The 16,564-nt window shown below is 46.6% G+C and overlaps 5 protein-coding genes across 5 annotated transcripts; 3 read left to right on the plus strand and 2 right to left on the minus strand.

The window, feature by feature from the left end:
- Window positions 1–3,159: 3,159 nt before the first annotated feature.
- Window positions 3,160–4,874, plus strand: PADG_03190 (uncharacterized protein; the record flags this gene model as incomplete). The annotated part of the gene is made up of 9 exons (XM_010759995.1): window positions 3,160–3,234; window positions 3,306–3,340; window positions 3,413–3,460; window positions 3,609–3,634; window positions 3,712–3,876; window positions 3,938–3,960; window positions 4,032–4,069; window positions 4,344–4,593; window positions 4,683–4,874. 9 exons carry the CDS (start codon window positions 3,160–3,162, stop codon window positions 4,872–4,874), a joined length of 852 nt encoding a protein of 283 aa, XP_010758297.1.
- Window positions 4,875–7,550: 2,676 nt separating this feature from the next.
- Window positions 7,551–9,244, plus strand: PADG_03191 (25S rRNA (adenine645-N1)-methyltransferase; the record flags this gene model as incomplete). The annotated part of the gene is made up of 2 exons (XM_010759996.1): window positions 7,551–9,139; window positions 9,211–9,244. The coding sequence occupies 2 exons, from the start codon at window positions 7,551–7,553 to the stop codon at window positions 9,242–9,244; spliced, it is 1,623 nt and encodes a 540-aa protein (XP_010758298.1).
- Window positions 9,245–9,323: 79 nt separating this feature from the next.
- PADG_03192 (proteasome component PUP2) lies at window positions 9,324–10,383 on the minus strand (the record flags this gene model as incomplete). Its single annotated transcript, XM_010759997.1, has 4 exons — window positions 9,324–9,600; window positions 9,704–10,047; window positions 10,133–10,305; window positions 10,359–10,383. The coding sequence occupies 4 exons, from the start codon at window positions 10,381–10,383 to the stop codon at window positions 9,324–9,326; spliced, it is 819 nt and encodes a 272-aa protein (XP_010758299.1).
- Window positions 10,384–10,780: 397 nt separating this feature from the next.
- PADG_03193 (uncharacterized protein) lies at window positions 10,781–13,759 on the plus strand (the record flags this gene model as incomplete). The annotated part of the gene is made up of 4 exons (XM_010759998.1): window positions 10,781–11,198; window positions 11,310–13,294; window positions 13,377–13,609; window positions 13,678–13,759. The coding sequence occupies 4 exons, from the start codon at window positions 10,781–10,783 to the stop codon at window positions 13,757–13,759; spliced, it is 2,718 nt and encodes a 905-aa protein (XP_010758300.1).
- A 926-nt stretch (window positions 13,760–14,685) lies between these two features.
- Window positions 14,686–16,350, minus strand: PADG_03194 (uncharacterized protein; the record flags this gene model as incomplete). Its single annotated transcript, XM_010760470.1, has 6 exons — window positions 14,686–14,724; window positions 14,845–14,956; window positions 15,021–15,085; window positions 15,154–16,002; window positions 16,084–16,179; window positions 16,252–16,350. The coding sequence occupies 6 exons, from the start codon at window positions 16,348–16,350 to the stop codon at window positions 14,686–14,688; spliced, it is 1,260 nt and encodes a 419-aa protein (XP_010758772.1).
- Between the last annotated feature and the right edge of the window lie 214 nt (window positions 16,351–16,564).

Here is a 16,564-nt window from a genome sequence, read left to right on the forward strand (position 1 = left end):
CGGCACTCAGACGTTGCACCATGCGAAATCATTTGGCGCTTGTATCGCCGCTTCTGAAGCTAGTTATCTCCTTTGCTGCACTTTTTTTGGCTCTCCACGTTAATTAGACCAATCGGGCCAGAAATGGCAAATAATAGTGATGGATAGAATCGGTCCTGGAAAACCGGAAAATTGCTGACCAAAAATATGTATGCATGTATGATCACGCCAGACGCCAGAGGTAAAAATGATGGTTTTGCTTCAGGCTGGCAGCAAACCTCGAGGCAACCGTCAAGCCTTATATTATGTCATTTGGATTCTGGAAACTGGGGCATTCGTAGGGACAGATTCACGCACAGAATAGTTAGTAATGTACGCATGTATGTTTGTGTTCTGCTGTGCATGCCTTTTGCGGCTGCTCGAAATCCTTCATGGCAATTAATGAACCAATATTCGCCAACAACCAGCCGTAGCGTGGTCAACCACAGCTCAATATGGTCTCGCCAGAGGACTCTCATAAGCCTACACAAGGCGATAGATATGTTCCTGACCACACGCACAGAATGGGGCCGAAAATTTGCCATTTAGGATTTATCCGAGGCTCTAGCCCAGCCCAGCCCAAAGCCTGCTCATGTCTGAAGATGTGCCTGATAACGTGTAAGTTAAATCTTATAACTCGATTCATTTGTTGAAAGAACGAACCGTCCGCTGCCAGTTTCGCCAGATCCCCCACATAAATATCCAGGAACCATGGATGCGGGTTATTGGTTGTCGGGCCTGAGATCCCACCAAACCAGCGGTTTCATGGAGGCTTCCAGATTGCTTTTCGCTCCTCCGAACCACTGGCAGGCAATGGGCAGTTGGGCTTAATCTGGTTGTCTCGGCGACTCCACTCAAGAAAGGGCAGAATGTAGTTGAAGCCGCTTGAAAGTTTCTCGTAAGGTTTTCCGCCATTCTCGTAACTGTTACCTACTGACAACATACTTCCTTACAACTAACTGATTTGTGCATATACAGCTGTTGGAATTAGTTAATAGAGTGGACTTGAACACAGTTCAAGTTGGCAGCACGAAGGATGAGATAACTTCCCCGGTGTCATCAACAAACGAAGCGGCGTCAATAAATATCTAAAATTGAGCGAAGAAGCTTAGTTGTTCCAACTTCTAGAAGACTGGTTGGACCCAACAAACTGTTCGCAGTAGTTATTCCGGCAAGTTCCAAGGCCACAATCTTGGAGACGGGAATCAACCAACAACGCCCAATCACCCTGTACTCGCATCCACATTGAATCCATCTTCCCAAATTATCGTCACCTAGCGAAGTTGCGAAGGAGAGCTAAAACTTCCGTCTCTGGAGTCTAGAGGACTCCCTCAAAAAAATAAACATAAAAATAAACATAAAAAAAAAAAAAAAAAACCCCTTTAGAAAAGGAGCATTTTGGCGCAGCCCGCTGCAACCTGTCTGACAAACTCAAGTATCCGCCTTAGCACTTGAATTGGTGTGTCGATTTTGTCCTTGACTCGGATCGTTATGCGAGACTGCCTTGGCGATTAGAGGCACCCATAGCCGACGCCAAACCCCACAGGAAAGGATGGACCGTTGACAAACCCCTGGGCCTGGACTGGAGGCTTACTCTGCTCAAGCCCCATAGAATCAGCGGGCACAAGTTGGATTGTCCAGGGTTCTTCAGAATCTTGAGATGGCGATAAACTCTCTTGCAATGTAGGATTCTGTGCATATATAACTATCGAGCACACTGCAAAAAGCGGCCCATCCATTAAAGATATTTTATAGTCGTGCAAAAAAAAAAAGAAGGCTATCTCTTCAGTTCAAAAAAGTGGCTTTCGCGGAATCACGGGTAGTTATCGAAGAAGCCACAGCCACATGAACGAAGCACGCACAGGAAGAGCAGAAGTGTTCGTTAGACTGTTGAGAATGCCAGATTGAGTTCTTACGGCGCTTCGACGCAACCAACCGACTTGCAAAAATGCTGGCGGGTTGTTTGCATGGTTGTTAATAATCAGATCTTCAAAGATTATTCCTCTTCTAAGCAGCAAAATAGGTCTTTACCGAAGCACCAACAACTAGTTAAATTAATATTTAACTGCAGTACCTAGGTGGGGAATCGAACTCCGTAATACGGCGGATCCATTCGACTTCAGGATTTTTGCCAACAGATATTTAGTACTTGACTAAGTAATAGTGGTGGTAATGATAACTTAACAACCCTTTTGGAGTGGTTCGAATCCGCAGAGCCAACATGTTTTCCGGTGTTCGCGATTGAGACAGGAGCATGACAGGGATACAACAGTTCTTTTCAAAGCTAGAGCAATGAATGGAAGTACTTTTCAACTCAGCAAACTTTCATGATATGTTATTCTGATGGGTTTTTGCTCTTGCCCTAAATAATAGTTACATTAGACAGCAAACTAGTTACTCCAGAGATCGATGCATGCTCCAAACTCTGTGATCTGCAAGATGATTTCCCAGGGTCTCGGTCGGCCTGTGCATAACCATGTTAACTTCTAATGAACGCAAAAATGGAAGAATTGAATGGACTTCGATTCCTAAGAGCCGCTGAGATAGGAGTTGAATCGCCAGGAGACTCCCAACAGCCACAGAGGATTTTAGAGTGTACCTTGTCGCGCTAGTTAACTACATAAAACGAGTAGATAACTACTAGACAGAAACAGGCACTTTAAAATTCCACGCACTCGAACTCCTGCTTTAGTCATTAACCTCAGCGGTTCAACAAGGTAATATGTCTGTACATGGACATTCCCCGTCTTCAAAAATAATGGTCACTTCATGTTATTTCAGGGCGGGGAGCGTGCTGTGGTGTGCTGTTGCGTTGCTTGCAAGAGTTATTAAATTCCTACAACAACCGGACAATGTTGCTATCCCCAAATCAGCAACGCTCGACAAAAATACCATGTCCTCTCGAACACACCATTTCGACCTAGCCTCACCTTGGGTGCAGGGGGGTCTTGGTCCTCGGATACGTGCATTGCAGTTAACTCGCTGTGATGTTTTCCACATTTTTGATTCCCCTCCTTGGAGTTTCCTCCGCATCTTCCCTTGATCAAAGCGTTCAAACCCCTGTGCTTCAAAATCGTATGCAAAACCTTGAAATTTGTGGCCCTTCGGAATAGTAACTACACATCCAGTAATTCCCACATAATGGCAGAAATCGAGACTCCTGACGTAGACGCGGAGGAACAACACCGAGAAGATCAAGTTACTGTTGATCCTGGGGTAAGGAAGGGAATTCCCCTTCTTTTTGCTTCCGTGTTTTTGGATCAAGCAATTTTGTTGACTCTCTACAGATTGAGGACACAGATTCTGCCTATGGGGATGAATTGTGAGCGAACCCTTCCCGCCCGCTTTTCTATTAAAGTGGAGCGAGATACATGTGCTGACCAACCATGATAAGATCTATCTATACTGCGTCTGTAACATCGAGCGTTACTGACTTCCAAAAGTGTGTTGCCCCGCAGGGCGTTATTAGCGTTTAACTGTTGAGGCAAAAGTGTTGTATTGACAAGTAGATAGTGAAAACGGCATGAACCCTGATAAGATCGCTCAACACCGCTTAGATACATCGGAGACTAATGCCTCTCCGCAGGTAGAAGATACCATGCGTCTAAGGAGGGACGTGAGTTTATCTTCTTTCTTGCCCCTAGGTCTTTTAAGGAAGAACAGCATTGATTCACTTATTTGACACCATGTTAGGCTATCTCCTTCCCAATGATGAACAGGAGAATGATCGCCTTGATATGCATCATGCGCTTATCCGTGCTACGCTGAAGGAGAAGCTATATCTGGCTCCCATAAGAGATGCTCCAGGTCGAGTAATTGATATCTGCACCGGAACTGGTATCTGGGCAATCGAGTTTGGTGTGCTTCCATTCACGTCTTGTGCAGACAAGCTGTGCTAACCGATGGACTTTCTTTCAAGCCGATTTGTTTCCATCTGCTGAAGTACAGTTCTTTCCATGTGATGGGCCATTATTCCAACTTTGTTAAAGTCTTACAAAAAAAATTTTCAACAGGTCCTCGGAAATGACCTCAGCCCTATTCAACCCAAACTGTTTGTCACCGCATCTTGTCAACAACCCATATTTCTCTTATATAAGTTCCATTCTGACATGTAGAGCAAAAGGGTCCCCCCAAATGTGAAGTTCCTAATCGATGATGTCGAAGATGAATGGGGATACGAGAATGTGCCATTTGATTTCACTCATGCTCGTTACCTCACTGGGGCCATCAAAAATATGCCGCGACTACTGGAACAATGCTACTCCTATGATTAGATCCTTCTCACCACAACCTGCAACACCTATTGCTGACAATTGTTACCACAGCTGCCTCAAACCGGGAGGATGGGTTGAATTCCAAGATTGGGATGCAATGATGCAATCTGCGGACGGTACAGGGAAAGGCAGCTACATTGAGCAGTATATTACCAGAACGCTTGCTGCCTTTGAGAAAGCTGGCTACATCGTACGACCAGGCATATTTCTAGAGAAATGGATGAAGGATACAGGATTTGTTAATGTCAAGGTTACTAAGTTTATTGTCCCGCTTGGAGCATGGGCTAAGGATAAGCATTACGTGATTTATTTCCTCATCAGTATTGACATGTGGGCTAAAACTCTGTGCCTTTTATTTATAAACGGCTTGGTGCCTGTAACCTTCTCCAGTTCGAGCAGACCCTGGAAGCGAGCGCGATGGCTGCATTAACACGTATCGAAAACTGGACCAAGGAAGAAGTCGACTTTCTTATCGCAAAGACAAAGAATGATGCAAGAAACCCGAAGATCCATTCTGAATTTCATTTGTATGTGATATACCCTCAAATTTTGTTTGTCCTTAACAATGATTTAATCGGATGATTGTCCTGCGCTGATTGGAGCTCTAACCCCCACCTCATTTCTATAGCTACGTTGTGTGTGGGCAGAAACCGGAGTAAACATTGACACATTGGCTTGTTTAAGCTGCATAACTAGAGGGAAGATGAGCTGTGGTGTTTGTCATTTCAGCTCTATGTACGCATGCATGGATTGTACTATGCCATGCTTTCATTGTTTTCAGGAGAAAGGCGTGAGGGAGAAAGTGCTTTTTATCATTCTTTTCTGCAACCAACAATTGTTTTTATACGAATTGTAATTCAAAGCACAGATTGACGCAGATATGAATATTATGCAAACAATCAGAACACCGGTATATTTTTAAAACATGTTTCCCACATGAGCGTGATGGGAGTTATCTATGGAAGTAATCCTTCGAAAAAATACGGAGCATTTATGTGATTCTCTATATTTTATCTCCCTGTGGAAGAGCTCCCGCATGATGATGTTGGGATGCGGCATTCTTTGGCGGATTTGGTGGCCAAAAGCTGCAGAAGGACCACATCAAATCCGATCCATTTAATCCATTTCATGCATGAGGTCACCCTGGAATTAGAATCTGATGTTCGCCTATTAAATCTATAGAACGAGACTGTAACTAGTTAACTAACGTAATCCACAAGCGAGCGGGCCACCCAAGCGAGCGGGCCACCAAAATCACCGTATAGTAATTAAGTAGATTTTAACCCAAAATACTCACACTCAACAACCCCTAATTAAATTAAATTATAGTACAATAGGACTAGGGCAGCTTCTTCTTGTATGCCCTACAATATGGCAGTTTGAACATGTTGGTGGCGCCCGTGAACATGGTGCTGGCTCTGGAGCAGCAGGATCAGGGGGTTGAATGACGGGCTGTTCAGCAGGCTCAACAGGTGGAATAATAAGATTCTGAGCCTCTTCCCTAGTTAGGCCTCCTTCGCGTGTAATTCTGCGATTAGATCTCTTGCGTTTTTGCTTCTCTTTCTCATTGGCATTGAATATATCCTGGTATTGCTTCTTCATAATGGTGGCACTGACCATCCCGTATTCGCAGGCCTTGATAATTTGGTCAAATCCTTCCACCAAGCCCTGAGGTGAGCTCTCAAGCCTCTCCCCCATGAGATTCTTGACCTTATTCACCTGTCTATGCAACTGACGCGGGTTGCTAGGTGTTTGTAGGATCCAGGATGACCCTGAGTTGCTAGATTGGCTGGCTGGGGGGGTAGGGGTTCGGAGCTGAATGTTGAGTTGTTGAAGAACTTGATCTGGATCAAATGGGGTTATTCCAGTAGCTATAAAGCCACTTTGAATATTCTGAGACTTGAAGGCCTCTGCGCGGGCTGCAGGATAGGCATCTAGGAAGTCTCCCTTCTTGATGGTGTTGAATCCAAGCCGCATTCGCTGTTCAACCAGACCCCCATAGGCCCGCTTTAACACCGCAAAAACGCTCACATCTAGAGGCTGCAAGAGATGGGATGAATGTGCAGGCATGCACAATGGAATAATCCTATTCTCCTTGCAGATATGGTCAAATTCAGGGGTAAGATGGCTGCCGTGCCCGTCCAGGATAAGAAGTAGATGAGTGCCAACCCTGCGTGGATTTACAGCTGGAATAAACAGCCTAGTAAGCCATCTGATTCCTATCTCATCTGTGGTCCAGCCATTAGAGCTAACATCAAGTCTCCAGCCATCTGGAAGCCCATCGAACCAGCCTTCCTGTAGATTCTGACCCTTAAGGATAATGTAGGGGGGTAGGGCCCATCCTGACGCGTTGACTGACTCGATCGTGGTGACCCATTCACGATTTCCAGCCTGTAGAAGCTTTGCCCGGCTGTAGCGCTCAGCACTGGTAATGACCTTAGTTGTTGCGCAGAGGCCCATTGCAAATCCAGTCTCATCAAAGTTGTAGATATCCTCAGCCAGGATCCCATGCTCAGCAATTGTATCCCCTAGAATCTTAAACCACTCCTGAATAACCTTCCTATCCTCACATTTTGCTCGTTCATGGTTACAGCGTCTGGAATAGCGGCATTGAAGCTCCGTACGGCGTGTAATCAGGTTTGACACCCAGTTCTTGCCAACGTGGGAGGGTGTGGTTGGTGTAGAGCGAAGGGTAAGAAGATGATTAGCCATATTCTCAACAAACGCCGGCCGGGGGGGTAATCCTCGTTTAGCTAGATCTAGCACCCATTCAACTAGCAGATTCTCTTCAGCTTCAGTCAATTTGATTGAATTTGCGCGTAAATTCACCCGTGCAGGTCGACCGCTCAGTCGATAACCTAGAGTTGTACGTGACACATTGAAATGACGTGCAGCTTCACGAATTGAGGTTATTTCTTGCTTTTTAATAGCAGATATCGCGAGTTCAAGTCTTCCCTCTATCTCTATAGAGTCTCTTGCTTTTTTTTTGCGAATTGGTGGCATAATCACGCGTTCAAGTGGTTGAGTAGTTAAAGTAGAAGGATTTTGAATTTGGTGGCCCGCTCGCTTGGGTGGCCCGCTCGCTTGTGGATTACGTTAATTAGTTTACCTGCCAGCCTAATGACTCAGCGCCAAGATTCTTAAGCTCGTCAAACGTTGAGCTTTGAAGGAAAAACATATTTACTCCTCTAAACAGTCTATTTTTCCGGTTCATTCCCGGCAATATTTTATGCGGGCCTACATACCCCAAACGTAATCATGTTTGCAGTCCCTGGATGGTCTATTTCGAATACAGAGTTAAAGCTACAAACAGAGTATAAAGCGAAACAACAGCAAGAACCCTCTCCTCAAGTACAAGATGGTGCAGCAGATCCAGATTCCCAATCTAAGAAGCGGAAAAGAGCTCAAGGGAAAAAACTCAATGACCAAAAGGTTACCAAGGCGAATGTGGATGAGATGTGGAGGAGAGTTATTGAAGGAGAGACACCCAGTTCTAGAAAAAAGAATGCTGCGCGAACTAAAAAGGAGATGAAGAAGCGGAGGAAATTGGCGAAATCTGCAGACGGCAGAGCTGTCCAGGAAGTTTGGGATGCGGGGAATGAAACGGGAGAGTTGAAAGAGGATTCTAACGTTACACCTGCGGCCGAAGCAGCAGCAGAAATACCGGCTAGTACTCCTGCTGCGTCCAGGAAGAGCAAGAAACAAAAGAGAAAATCGAATGATAACCAGCAACAAAATGTGACCACTGCGACACCCCCATTGCCAGCAGCAAACTCATTACCCTCTCCCCCACCTCCTCCTCCGGCATCCACATCTCTCACACGTTTGCAGCAATCCATGCGCCAAAAGCTCCTCTCGGCCCGATTCCGCCACCTCAATCAGACCCTGTACACCACGACATCCAACGAAGCTATGGAACTTTTCACCTCCAATCCAGAGCTCTTCGCAGAATACCATGCAGGATTTACCCGGCAGGTGCAAGAATCATGGCCCTCCAACCCCATCGATGGCTACATCAATGCAGTCAAGACGCGCGGCGCCATCCCCCCCCCTAATCAGAGAGGTAGTGGTCGAAAGCCGGACAAAAATGAACTACGAACTGCTGCTCTGGGTCCCTTACCTAGACGACCCCACGGGCTATGCACCATAGCAGACCTGGGCTGTGGTGATGCTAAGCTAGCACGGGTTCTCACACCGTCCGCTAAAGCTTTGAATCTGAGGCTCCTCAGTTTTGATCTGCATGTGGCTGATCCACTGATTACGAAGGCGGATATTTCGGCGCTGTCGGTTGCGGATGGGACGGTTGATGTGGCCATTTTCTGTCTTAGTTTGATGGGGACGAATTGGGTGTCGTTTGTTGAGGAGGCGTGGCGGGTGCTTAGGGGAGATGGAAAAGGGGAGTGCTGGGTTAGTGAGGTGAAAAGTCGGTTTGGGAAAGTTGTTAGGAGGACTAAAATCGGACAGAGGGTGGATGGAGCCGGGGCTGTGGCTGGAAAGAAGGACAAGAAGAAAAAGAAAAGTAAAAGCAACGATAAGGCTGATGAGGATGTTGACGAGGAGGAGATTTTTGCAGAGGATCAGGTCAATAAGGGCCCTAACTCGGAGGATGAGACTGATATATCTGCGTTTGTGGAAGTGTTTAGGACTCGTGGATTTGTGCTAAAGCAGGAATCTGTTGATAAATCAAACAAGATGTTTGTCAAGATGGAGTTTGTGAAGCATGGGCATCCTACGAAGGGCAAGTGGGCTGTTGACCCGAACGATGCCAAGTCTGGGAAGAAGAAATTCATTGAACTTGACGATGGCAAGGGACTGACTCCTGAAGAGGAGAGTAAGGTGCTGAAACCGTGTGTATATAAGATCAGATAGATGTCCAATTATAGTAAGCCATCAAAGTATATGTAATTGCTCTCGGTAGTATCACCAGTCCACACAACTACACTGGGAATTAGGGAGGTCTTTATAATTTTAATATCTTAAGTCCTCGTGGATGTCTGGTTTAATCGCTAAATATCACTGAGCTCCTGACTGCTAATTTCCTCCCAAAGTCGAAACAACCCGTCCCATCTCCTCCTCCCCGTAAATGCGGAATCCCAAATCCTTGGTCACGCTGGCCAGCTGCACATTCTTAGCATCCAGCTTCTCCTCCATCACCTGTTTCAAGGTTTTCAGCACAAGGGTCTCGGCTTCCGCAAGGGAAAGGGATCTGTGGTATTCGGTTTGGAGCTCCGCCTGCGCGCCTTCGCTCCCAGAGCCAATAGCTTTGGCATCGTATCGGTAGAAAGTGCCCGACGGCTCCGCATGGTATCTACAGGATGGTCATTAGTGTCTGTATATCTGCAAATAGGGCCTTGTAATATCCCCCGTCACCCCCCCAAATCCGCATCCCAGAATAGAAGATACTCCCATACAATTGTGGCCCATCCTCATCATAACCCGCAATGAGCAGCGCGACACCAAATGGTCTGCTCATTACACTCTCCTCACCATCAGCTCCCTCGCCGAATCTCAGCGCCAAGTCGCATATAGCCTGCGTACAGCTCTCAACTCTGAGAGGCTCTGAATAGTTAAATGCGTGATTTTGGCTCTCGACACGTGCATGTTCGACCATCGACCGGGCATCAGCCTGCAAACCAGACATTGCACAACCGATATGTCGGTCTATTTCGACGATCTTCTCTACAGATGATGTTTCCAGGAGAGTGGAGGTTACCCGCTTTTCGACACCCAATACGACCCCTTCTGAAGTTGCGACCTGAATAGTCCCAAGGGGGTATGTCAGAGATAAGATGCAGGTAATTTATATAAAGACGGGATTCCATATGGTTGGCAAAACGTACTCCGATTGCTGTTGACCCTAATTTTATCGCTTCGAGAGAGTATTCGACTTGGAAGAGACGACCTTCCGGCGAGAAGGTACTGTTAGGCGATAGATGAGTAAAGATTGACCTCCCAAGAGTAATTTCAACGGCATCGCTAGGTAGGCTCACTTGATACCACGGTCTTGGGGTACCTGCTAGTCAATATCGCAACAAATACATGGGGTTTCTGTAGGTCCTAGCTTACCATATTCTGACCGCGCGATAAACATGTTGGAGGAGCGGTATGTAAACGAAAGGGAAAATTAGAAAAGTTAATAAACCGACGAGAAGAATGGAATACAGAATATTGTATATCTGCAAAGAGAGTGTCTATATCCCAACGTTGCAGAGTGTTAACGTTGTCCACAGCTGTCTTGTCTTGTAGTTGAGTGAACTTAAAGCAGCTCCCGCGTTCGGTTTGGCTTACCTAAAAGCTCACTCAGGTGCCTGGAAGATCGCACGCTAACCCCAAAAGGGAGATAGAACAACTTTCCCTGATCAATAGCTATTCGAACCCCTCGACAACTCTGTATACACTACAACAAACAAGGAACGGCTGCAGAAGAGTACGTTTCATTTCCTTCTGCTTCCCCAAGCTGAATTGGAAGCGTGCCATGACGGGGAATTATGAATTCTCCTTCTCCTTCGACTGTGAAGCCAACTCCATCTGATGAACGATCGTCCACACATACAACCAGTTCTCGATCACGCGTTACTTCTTCAGGTCGCGTTAATGGGAAACGCACGCGGCATGGTCAGTCCGTGCCGGACGGCAAAATGCCAACTTCACGAGAAGGAACCCCAGGAGTGAGTCGTTCAAGCAGAGAATATAACTCAAGTGAAGTGCGCACCGAGAGGACGCAGGTCACAACCAGAGAAACTGTCCAGGTCAGGTCGAAGAAACCCACGACCAGTTCAACAGCAACACCAAAAAGAGATTGGGAAAGGGAGAAATCAAGAATGAAAAAATCTAGTCAACATGAGGTTTCTATTCCAGCTGCTAGGTCGAGAAAAGAGAAGGAAGTTGAAAAGGAGCTATCAGATGGTCAGTCATTATGTGCTTTTATCCAAAAATGAAGGTGGATACCCCGTATATAACTTCGGGGTTGAGGTTGAGGTTGAGGTTGAGACTGATATGGTTCCATTTCTAATATAGTGCCCTGGGAACCGCAAGCAACTCTAACTCCCCACTCAACCGCCCCCCTCGCTAGTCGTGTGTCTGTATCCCCCCTATCGTCACTGGCCCCGCAATCACTGCGCCCACCTCCTCTCCGAGAACTAAGCATGGAGGCTCAGGAGGCTGCAATACTCGAAGATCTTCTCTTTGTTTTTATGGGCTATGAAGGCCAATATATCCACTTTGTCAACTCATATAACCCATCTGAGGAAACAGATCGCTTAATCGGACCATCTTTTCAGGTCGAACCAGGCCTTGAGCCGAGCTTGAAGGACCTTACTCTTTCCATGCTGAAGATGGCCACCCACTACAGCGCTATGGAGGCTTTTGTAGAAGTTCAGAGCAGAGCAGAATTTGGCGCTGTCAACCACGCTCTTTGCGCGGCAATACGCAAACTACTAAAGGACTATCTTATTCTGATCGCGCAGTTAGAAAACCAAATGCTCAATAATCATAATTTTACATTGCATGTTCTCCACCTCCATATCATGCCAACCAGTCAAAGTATGGTACAGCTATACGCGCTCGGGCAAGAGTTGTTGAAGAAAAACTCGCTTCTGGTTCAGGAAACGGATGAATCAGTTGATGATTTTGATGATGTGGAAAATATCCTTGAACAACTGAGAGAAGGGGGAGAATTAGCTCCCGGCAGCATGTCCAAAAAGCTCTGCAAGGGTGGTAATGTCTTGAGAGTACTAACCCAGCGACTTGCGACTTTCTCAGGTGACCCGACTACCGGGACATTACTTCAGACCCTGTTGCGCGAAGCAAGCCGGCCGTATATGACCATGTTGAACGAGTGGCTACACCAGGGGGCTATCAACGATCCCCACGCGGAGTTCCTTATCAAAGAACAGAAAGGCATCAAGCGTGACAAACTCGAGGAGGATTACACTGATGAATACTGGGAGAAACGGTATACCATACGTGACTGCGAAGTTCCTCCACAGCTGGACACCGTTGGAGATAAGGTTCTCCTGGCTGGGAAGTATCTTAATGTTGTTCGTGAGTGCGGAGGAGTTGATATCAGTAAGGAAATTCGAGATGTTCCCACGACCTTTGACGATCCACGATTTCTTGATAACATAAATTCCGCATACGCATACGCAAATGCATCCCTGTTAAACCTTCTTTTAACGAAAAATTCCTTGACGACTCGATTCCGCTCGTTGAAACATTACTTCTTCCTGGACCGTTCGGATTTCTTTTCTTACTTCTTGGAACTTGGGGCATCGGAACTCCGAAAACCGGCAAAGAATGTCAATGAAGGCAAATTGCAGTCTCTTCTTGACCTCGTCCTTCGTCAACCTGGCAGTATCGCTGCACAGGATCCGTTCAAGGAAGATGTGAAGGTTCGCATGAATTACATAGGATTAACTAAGTGGCTCATGCGCGTGGTAAGCGTGTCTGGCATTGATCAAGATAATCCTGATGGAGGACTTGAAAGATATCAGACTCCCGCCCCACAAGTTACAGAGGAGGAGAAGGACATCATTGGTTTTGATGCCCTGGAACTTGACTACATGGTCCCATTCCCACTCTCGCTCGTTATCAGCCGTAAAACCGTCCTCCGCTATCAACTTATCTTCAGGTACATCCTGTCCCTACGACATTTGGAAACGATGCTAGGAACCTCATGGCAAGATCACATGAAAGTACAAAGCTGGCGCCATAGATCATCTGACCGAAAACTCGAGTTATGGAAAAGAAGGGCCTGGACATTGCGGGCTAGAATGCTCATATTCGTGCAACAACTTCTTTACTTTTGTACGGCTGAAGTGATTGAACCCAATTGGCAGAATCTTATGGACCGGGTGAACGGTGATGATGCTGATGGGACTGAGGTTATGGTTAATGGGACTAAACAAGTCAATCGGACGGTCGATGAGTTGATGCAGGATCATGTTGATTTCCTTGACACATGTCTAAAGGAATGCATGTTAACCCAGGGAAAACTTCTCAAGGTACGCACCCTCTTTCCAGTCTATGTTCGGATTTTAACATTTTTCAATTGACTGAACTTTTTTTTTCCCCTTCGTTTCACAGATTCATTCCAAACTCATGATCTGCTGCACCATGTTTTCCTCCTGGACGACGTCATCACTTTCGCGTGGTCTTATCTCCGCTGACCCAGATTTGTCGGGTCCTAACGCAAAGCCAAACGTTCCTGGTTCAGATGCCAATAAGGCGTATGACCCCTCGCGCCTAGAAAAGCTTGAAGATACATTAAAGAGATATGAAGGCCATTTCAATCGACACTTGAGGATATTGATGGATAGGTATGCTTATTCTTTTTGCTAGAACTATCCATCGACCTTGTGAACTGTTGCTAACTTACGTGTATTAGTTTAAATTACTTCGCCGCCACTGAAAGCGTCGTCCTGCTCAAACTCGCCCATTCACTAAGCACGATCTGCAAGGAGGACTGACTGACTTTCAAAGTGCGCAAAAACATGATTGAAAAATGTCCGACTATATGCGACATTAAGTTCCACTCCATGTGTTAGTTTGGTGGACTCAGCATTTAACCAAGGTACACTATGAGCGAATGGAATCCACCATTTTCAAAGAAAGCAATGAATGGGCTCACGCTGCTTTTCACTTTTGTTATTCCGATGCTCTGGACACGATCTCCCAATGTAACAACATAGGAGTTGTTGTTAGTCCGGGTACCTAAAGTACCTATACCACCACTTGGACCCATCCCTTCTACCAAGCACCACTGAAGGCTTATCTATCGGGCTTATTATTTTGTTGGCCTCCGTGATCGCCATATTGGAAATTCAAGACAGTGAAAATCAAGGCTGTGTAACTCATGCCGACCTACAATTGCTGTCATTTGATACTATCTCCCTCCAGACCTGTCCAATTAGACAATTTCCCCTGTATTGGACTGGTCACGTGATGTCTGAATCACAGCGTCCAAGGAGTTGTCGAGGTTGGTTTGGAGGAGCTTTCTTTCAGACCAACCAGTTTGGTTGGGAGTCGAAGGGGCAGGGGTGAAGTGCACCGGCAAAGCGCTAGGCACAAGGAGAGGACAGTATTGCCCACCTTGGAGCTTTAGATGCCCGCGTCTACATAAAGCTGATGAAAATGGGAAATCCTCTCCTGTGTCAACGCTTTCAACGGAATATCTACAAGTACTGTACATACCATTCAGCGAGTGAAGGTGCATTTGGCCGTGTAGCACAAACCCCTGTTGTTGGTCTTCAATCAAAAAGATGTATAAAAATCACTATCTTTGGTCTCGCCGTAACGGACAGATATATGTATGTACACAATAGTTCCTTGCCTTTATATCAACTATAGACAAGGAGAGAAAGTAAATTCATATCCATGTTCAATCGTTGCTGTTTCAATGCTCTGACACCAACACACTAGCCATTCCCATACCCTAAAAGTGTAGAACGTCGGGTCAGCCTCGTTCCTTTGGCATTGAGCTATTTTTCCTTGTCCTAATCTAGGAGGTGGACTAGTTCACCCAAAAAGCAGGGCTGGGTGGATCAAGACTTACAGTTCCAACACACATAGACGTTACAGCAACGCGATTGTTCTGTCTCCGAAGCTCGGATAGCGCAGTGACTACCTGGCGGGCACCAGTGCATCCAAGAGGATGACCGAGGGCACTGGAATTGAAATGTTAGCCTGTCTCATTTACAAGAGGTAGGACGAGAGTGACGTTATACGTACATTGCACCACCGCGTGGATTAACTTTGGCGACGTCCAGACCAAGCTTATTAACACAGTAGACTCCCTATTGAATTGTCACGGCAGAATTAGAAAACATCAAAATTGAGATAATCCTAATAAATTTCTACATACCATCGAAGCAAACGCCTCATTGATCTCGAAAATATCCACATCCTCCTTCTGCAGCCCAAGCTTGCCCATCAGCTTAGGGATCGCAAGCGTGGGTCCAATTCCCATAATTCGTGGCTCCAGACCAGCAACGGTCGCGCCGCAAAATTTGGCAAGGATGGGTTGACCCAGTTCCTGTGCACGGGACCGCTTCATCAAGAGCACCGCAGCGGCACCGTCCGTAATCTGAGACGCATTTCCACCGGTCGTGCGGCCGGGCTGCCATTGTGGGAAGGCAGGGCGGATCTTACTCAGGCCTTCGGCGGTGGTTCCATATCGCACACCATCGTCTCTGTCCGCGACAATTTCTTGAATTACACCGGTCTTGGGATCCTTCACTTTAACCTTAATGGGTACGATCTCATCAGCTACCCATCCGTTTTTCTGGGCCGCTTCGGCACGCTGGTAAGATCGGGCAGCAAATTCGTCCTGCTGCTCTCTTGTGATGTTGAATTGGCCTGCGACGTTCTCTGACGTTTGTCCCATGGGCATCTGGTTTTGGGATGCAATGGGGTGGTTGAGAACTGCTTCAGAGAACGCAATTGGGCCCTTATCCGGTGTTGTACTCATGCTCTCTGCGCCAACTCCGATGCCAATATCAATGGAACCGGCTTGGATTTGGTTGGCGATGTTCTGAATGGCGAGCAGCCCGGACGAACAGAAGCGGTTGGCGACTGACGCAGAGGCTGTTACAGGGTAGCCAGCTGCTAGGACAGCGGAGCGGGCAGAGTATGCGGAGGAGGGAGCCAGAACATTCCCAACACAGATATCCTCGACAAGGGACGGGTCGAGGTTGGATTTCTCGCGAACGGCCTGGTAAAAGACATCATGAGCGGTTTGGTTTGAGGGTTTTTCCCTTCTCCTTCTTAACAGAGGCGGTTCAATATAGCTTACAGTTAACAAGGCAATCAAAAGATCGTCAATGGCTGTATCCTTGAGAGCTCCCTTGCGAGCTTTGGTTAACGCAGTTCGGACAGCAAGTGTGATAACCTGTATATTTCGTGTTCTGTATCAGCGTTTGACTTTGGAAATGGGAATGGATAGCCCTAAAAGTCGTCTTACAATGTCATCGGGATTCTTGGACAGAAGCGCCTGTCTCGCTGGAGAATCACCAGCCTTGAGATGGCCCTGAATCGAAGATAACCTTTGTGCGGCAGCCATTGCGAAGGACAATATTTGTTCAATTTTCAGTTCAAGAGCTCTGAATCAAACCAAACAAGGAGATATTAATATATACACGAGAAGTAGAAAAGACTTCGCAAGGCAAGGAAATCACGGCTTATTATCTGTTGTCAATTTTGCCGTCTCTCATCCCTACCATTCGACCAATAGCCCCGGATGCAAGCGCCTTTCGCCCCTAGATCGTTTTCGTTCC

This window comes from Paracoccidioides brasiliensis, assembly GCF_000150735.1.
Source record: "Paracoccidioides brasiliensis Pb18 unplaced genomic scaffold supercont2.3, whole genome shotgun sequence".
Classification (NCBI taxonomy): Eukaryota; Fungi; Ascomycota; class Eurotiomycetes; order Onygenales; family Ajellomycetaceae; genus Paracoccidioides; species Paracoccidioides brasiliensis.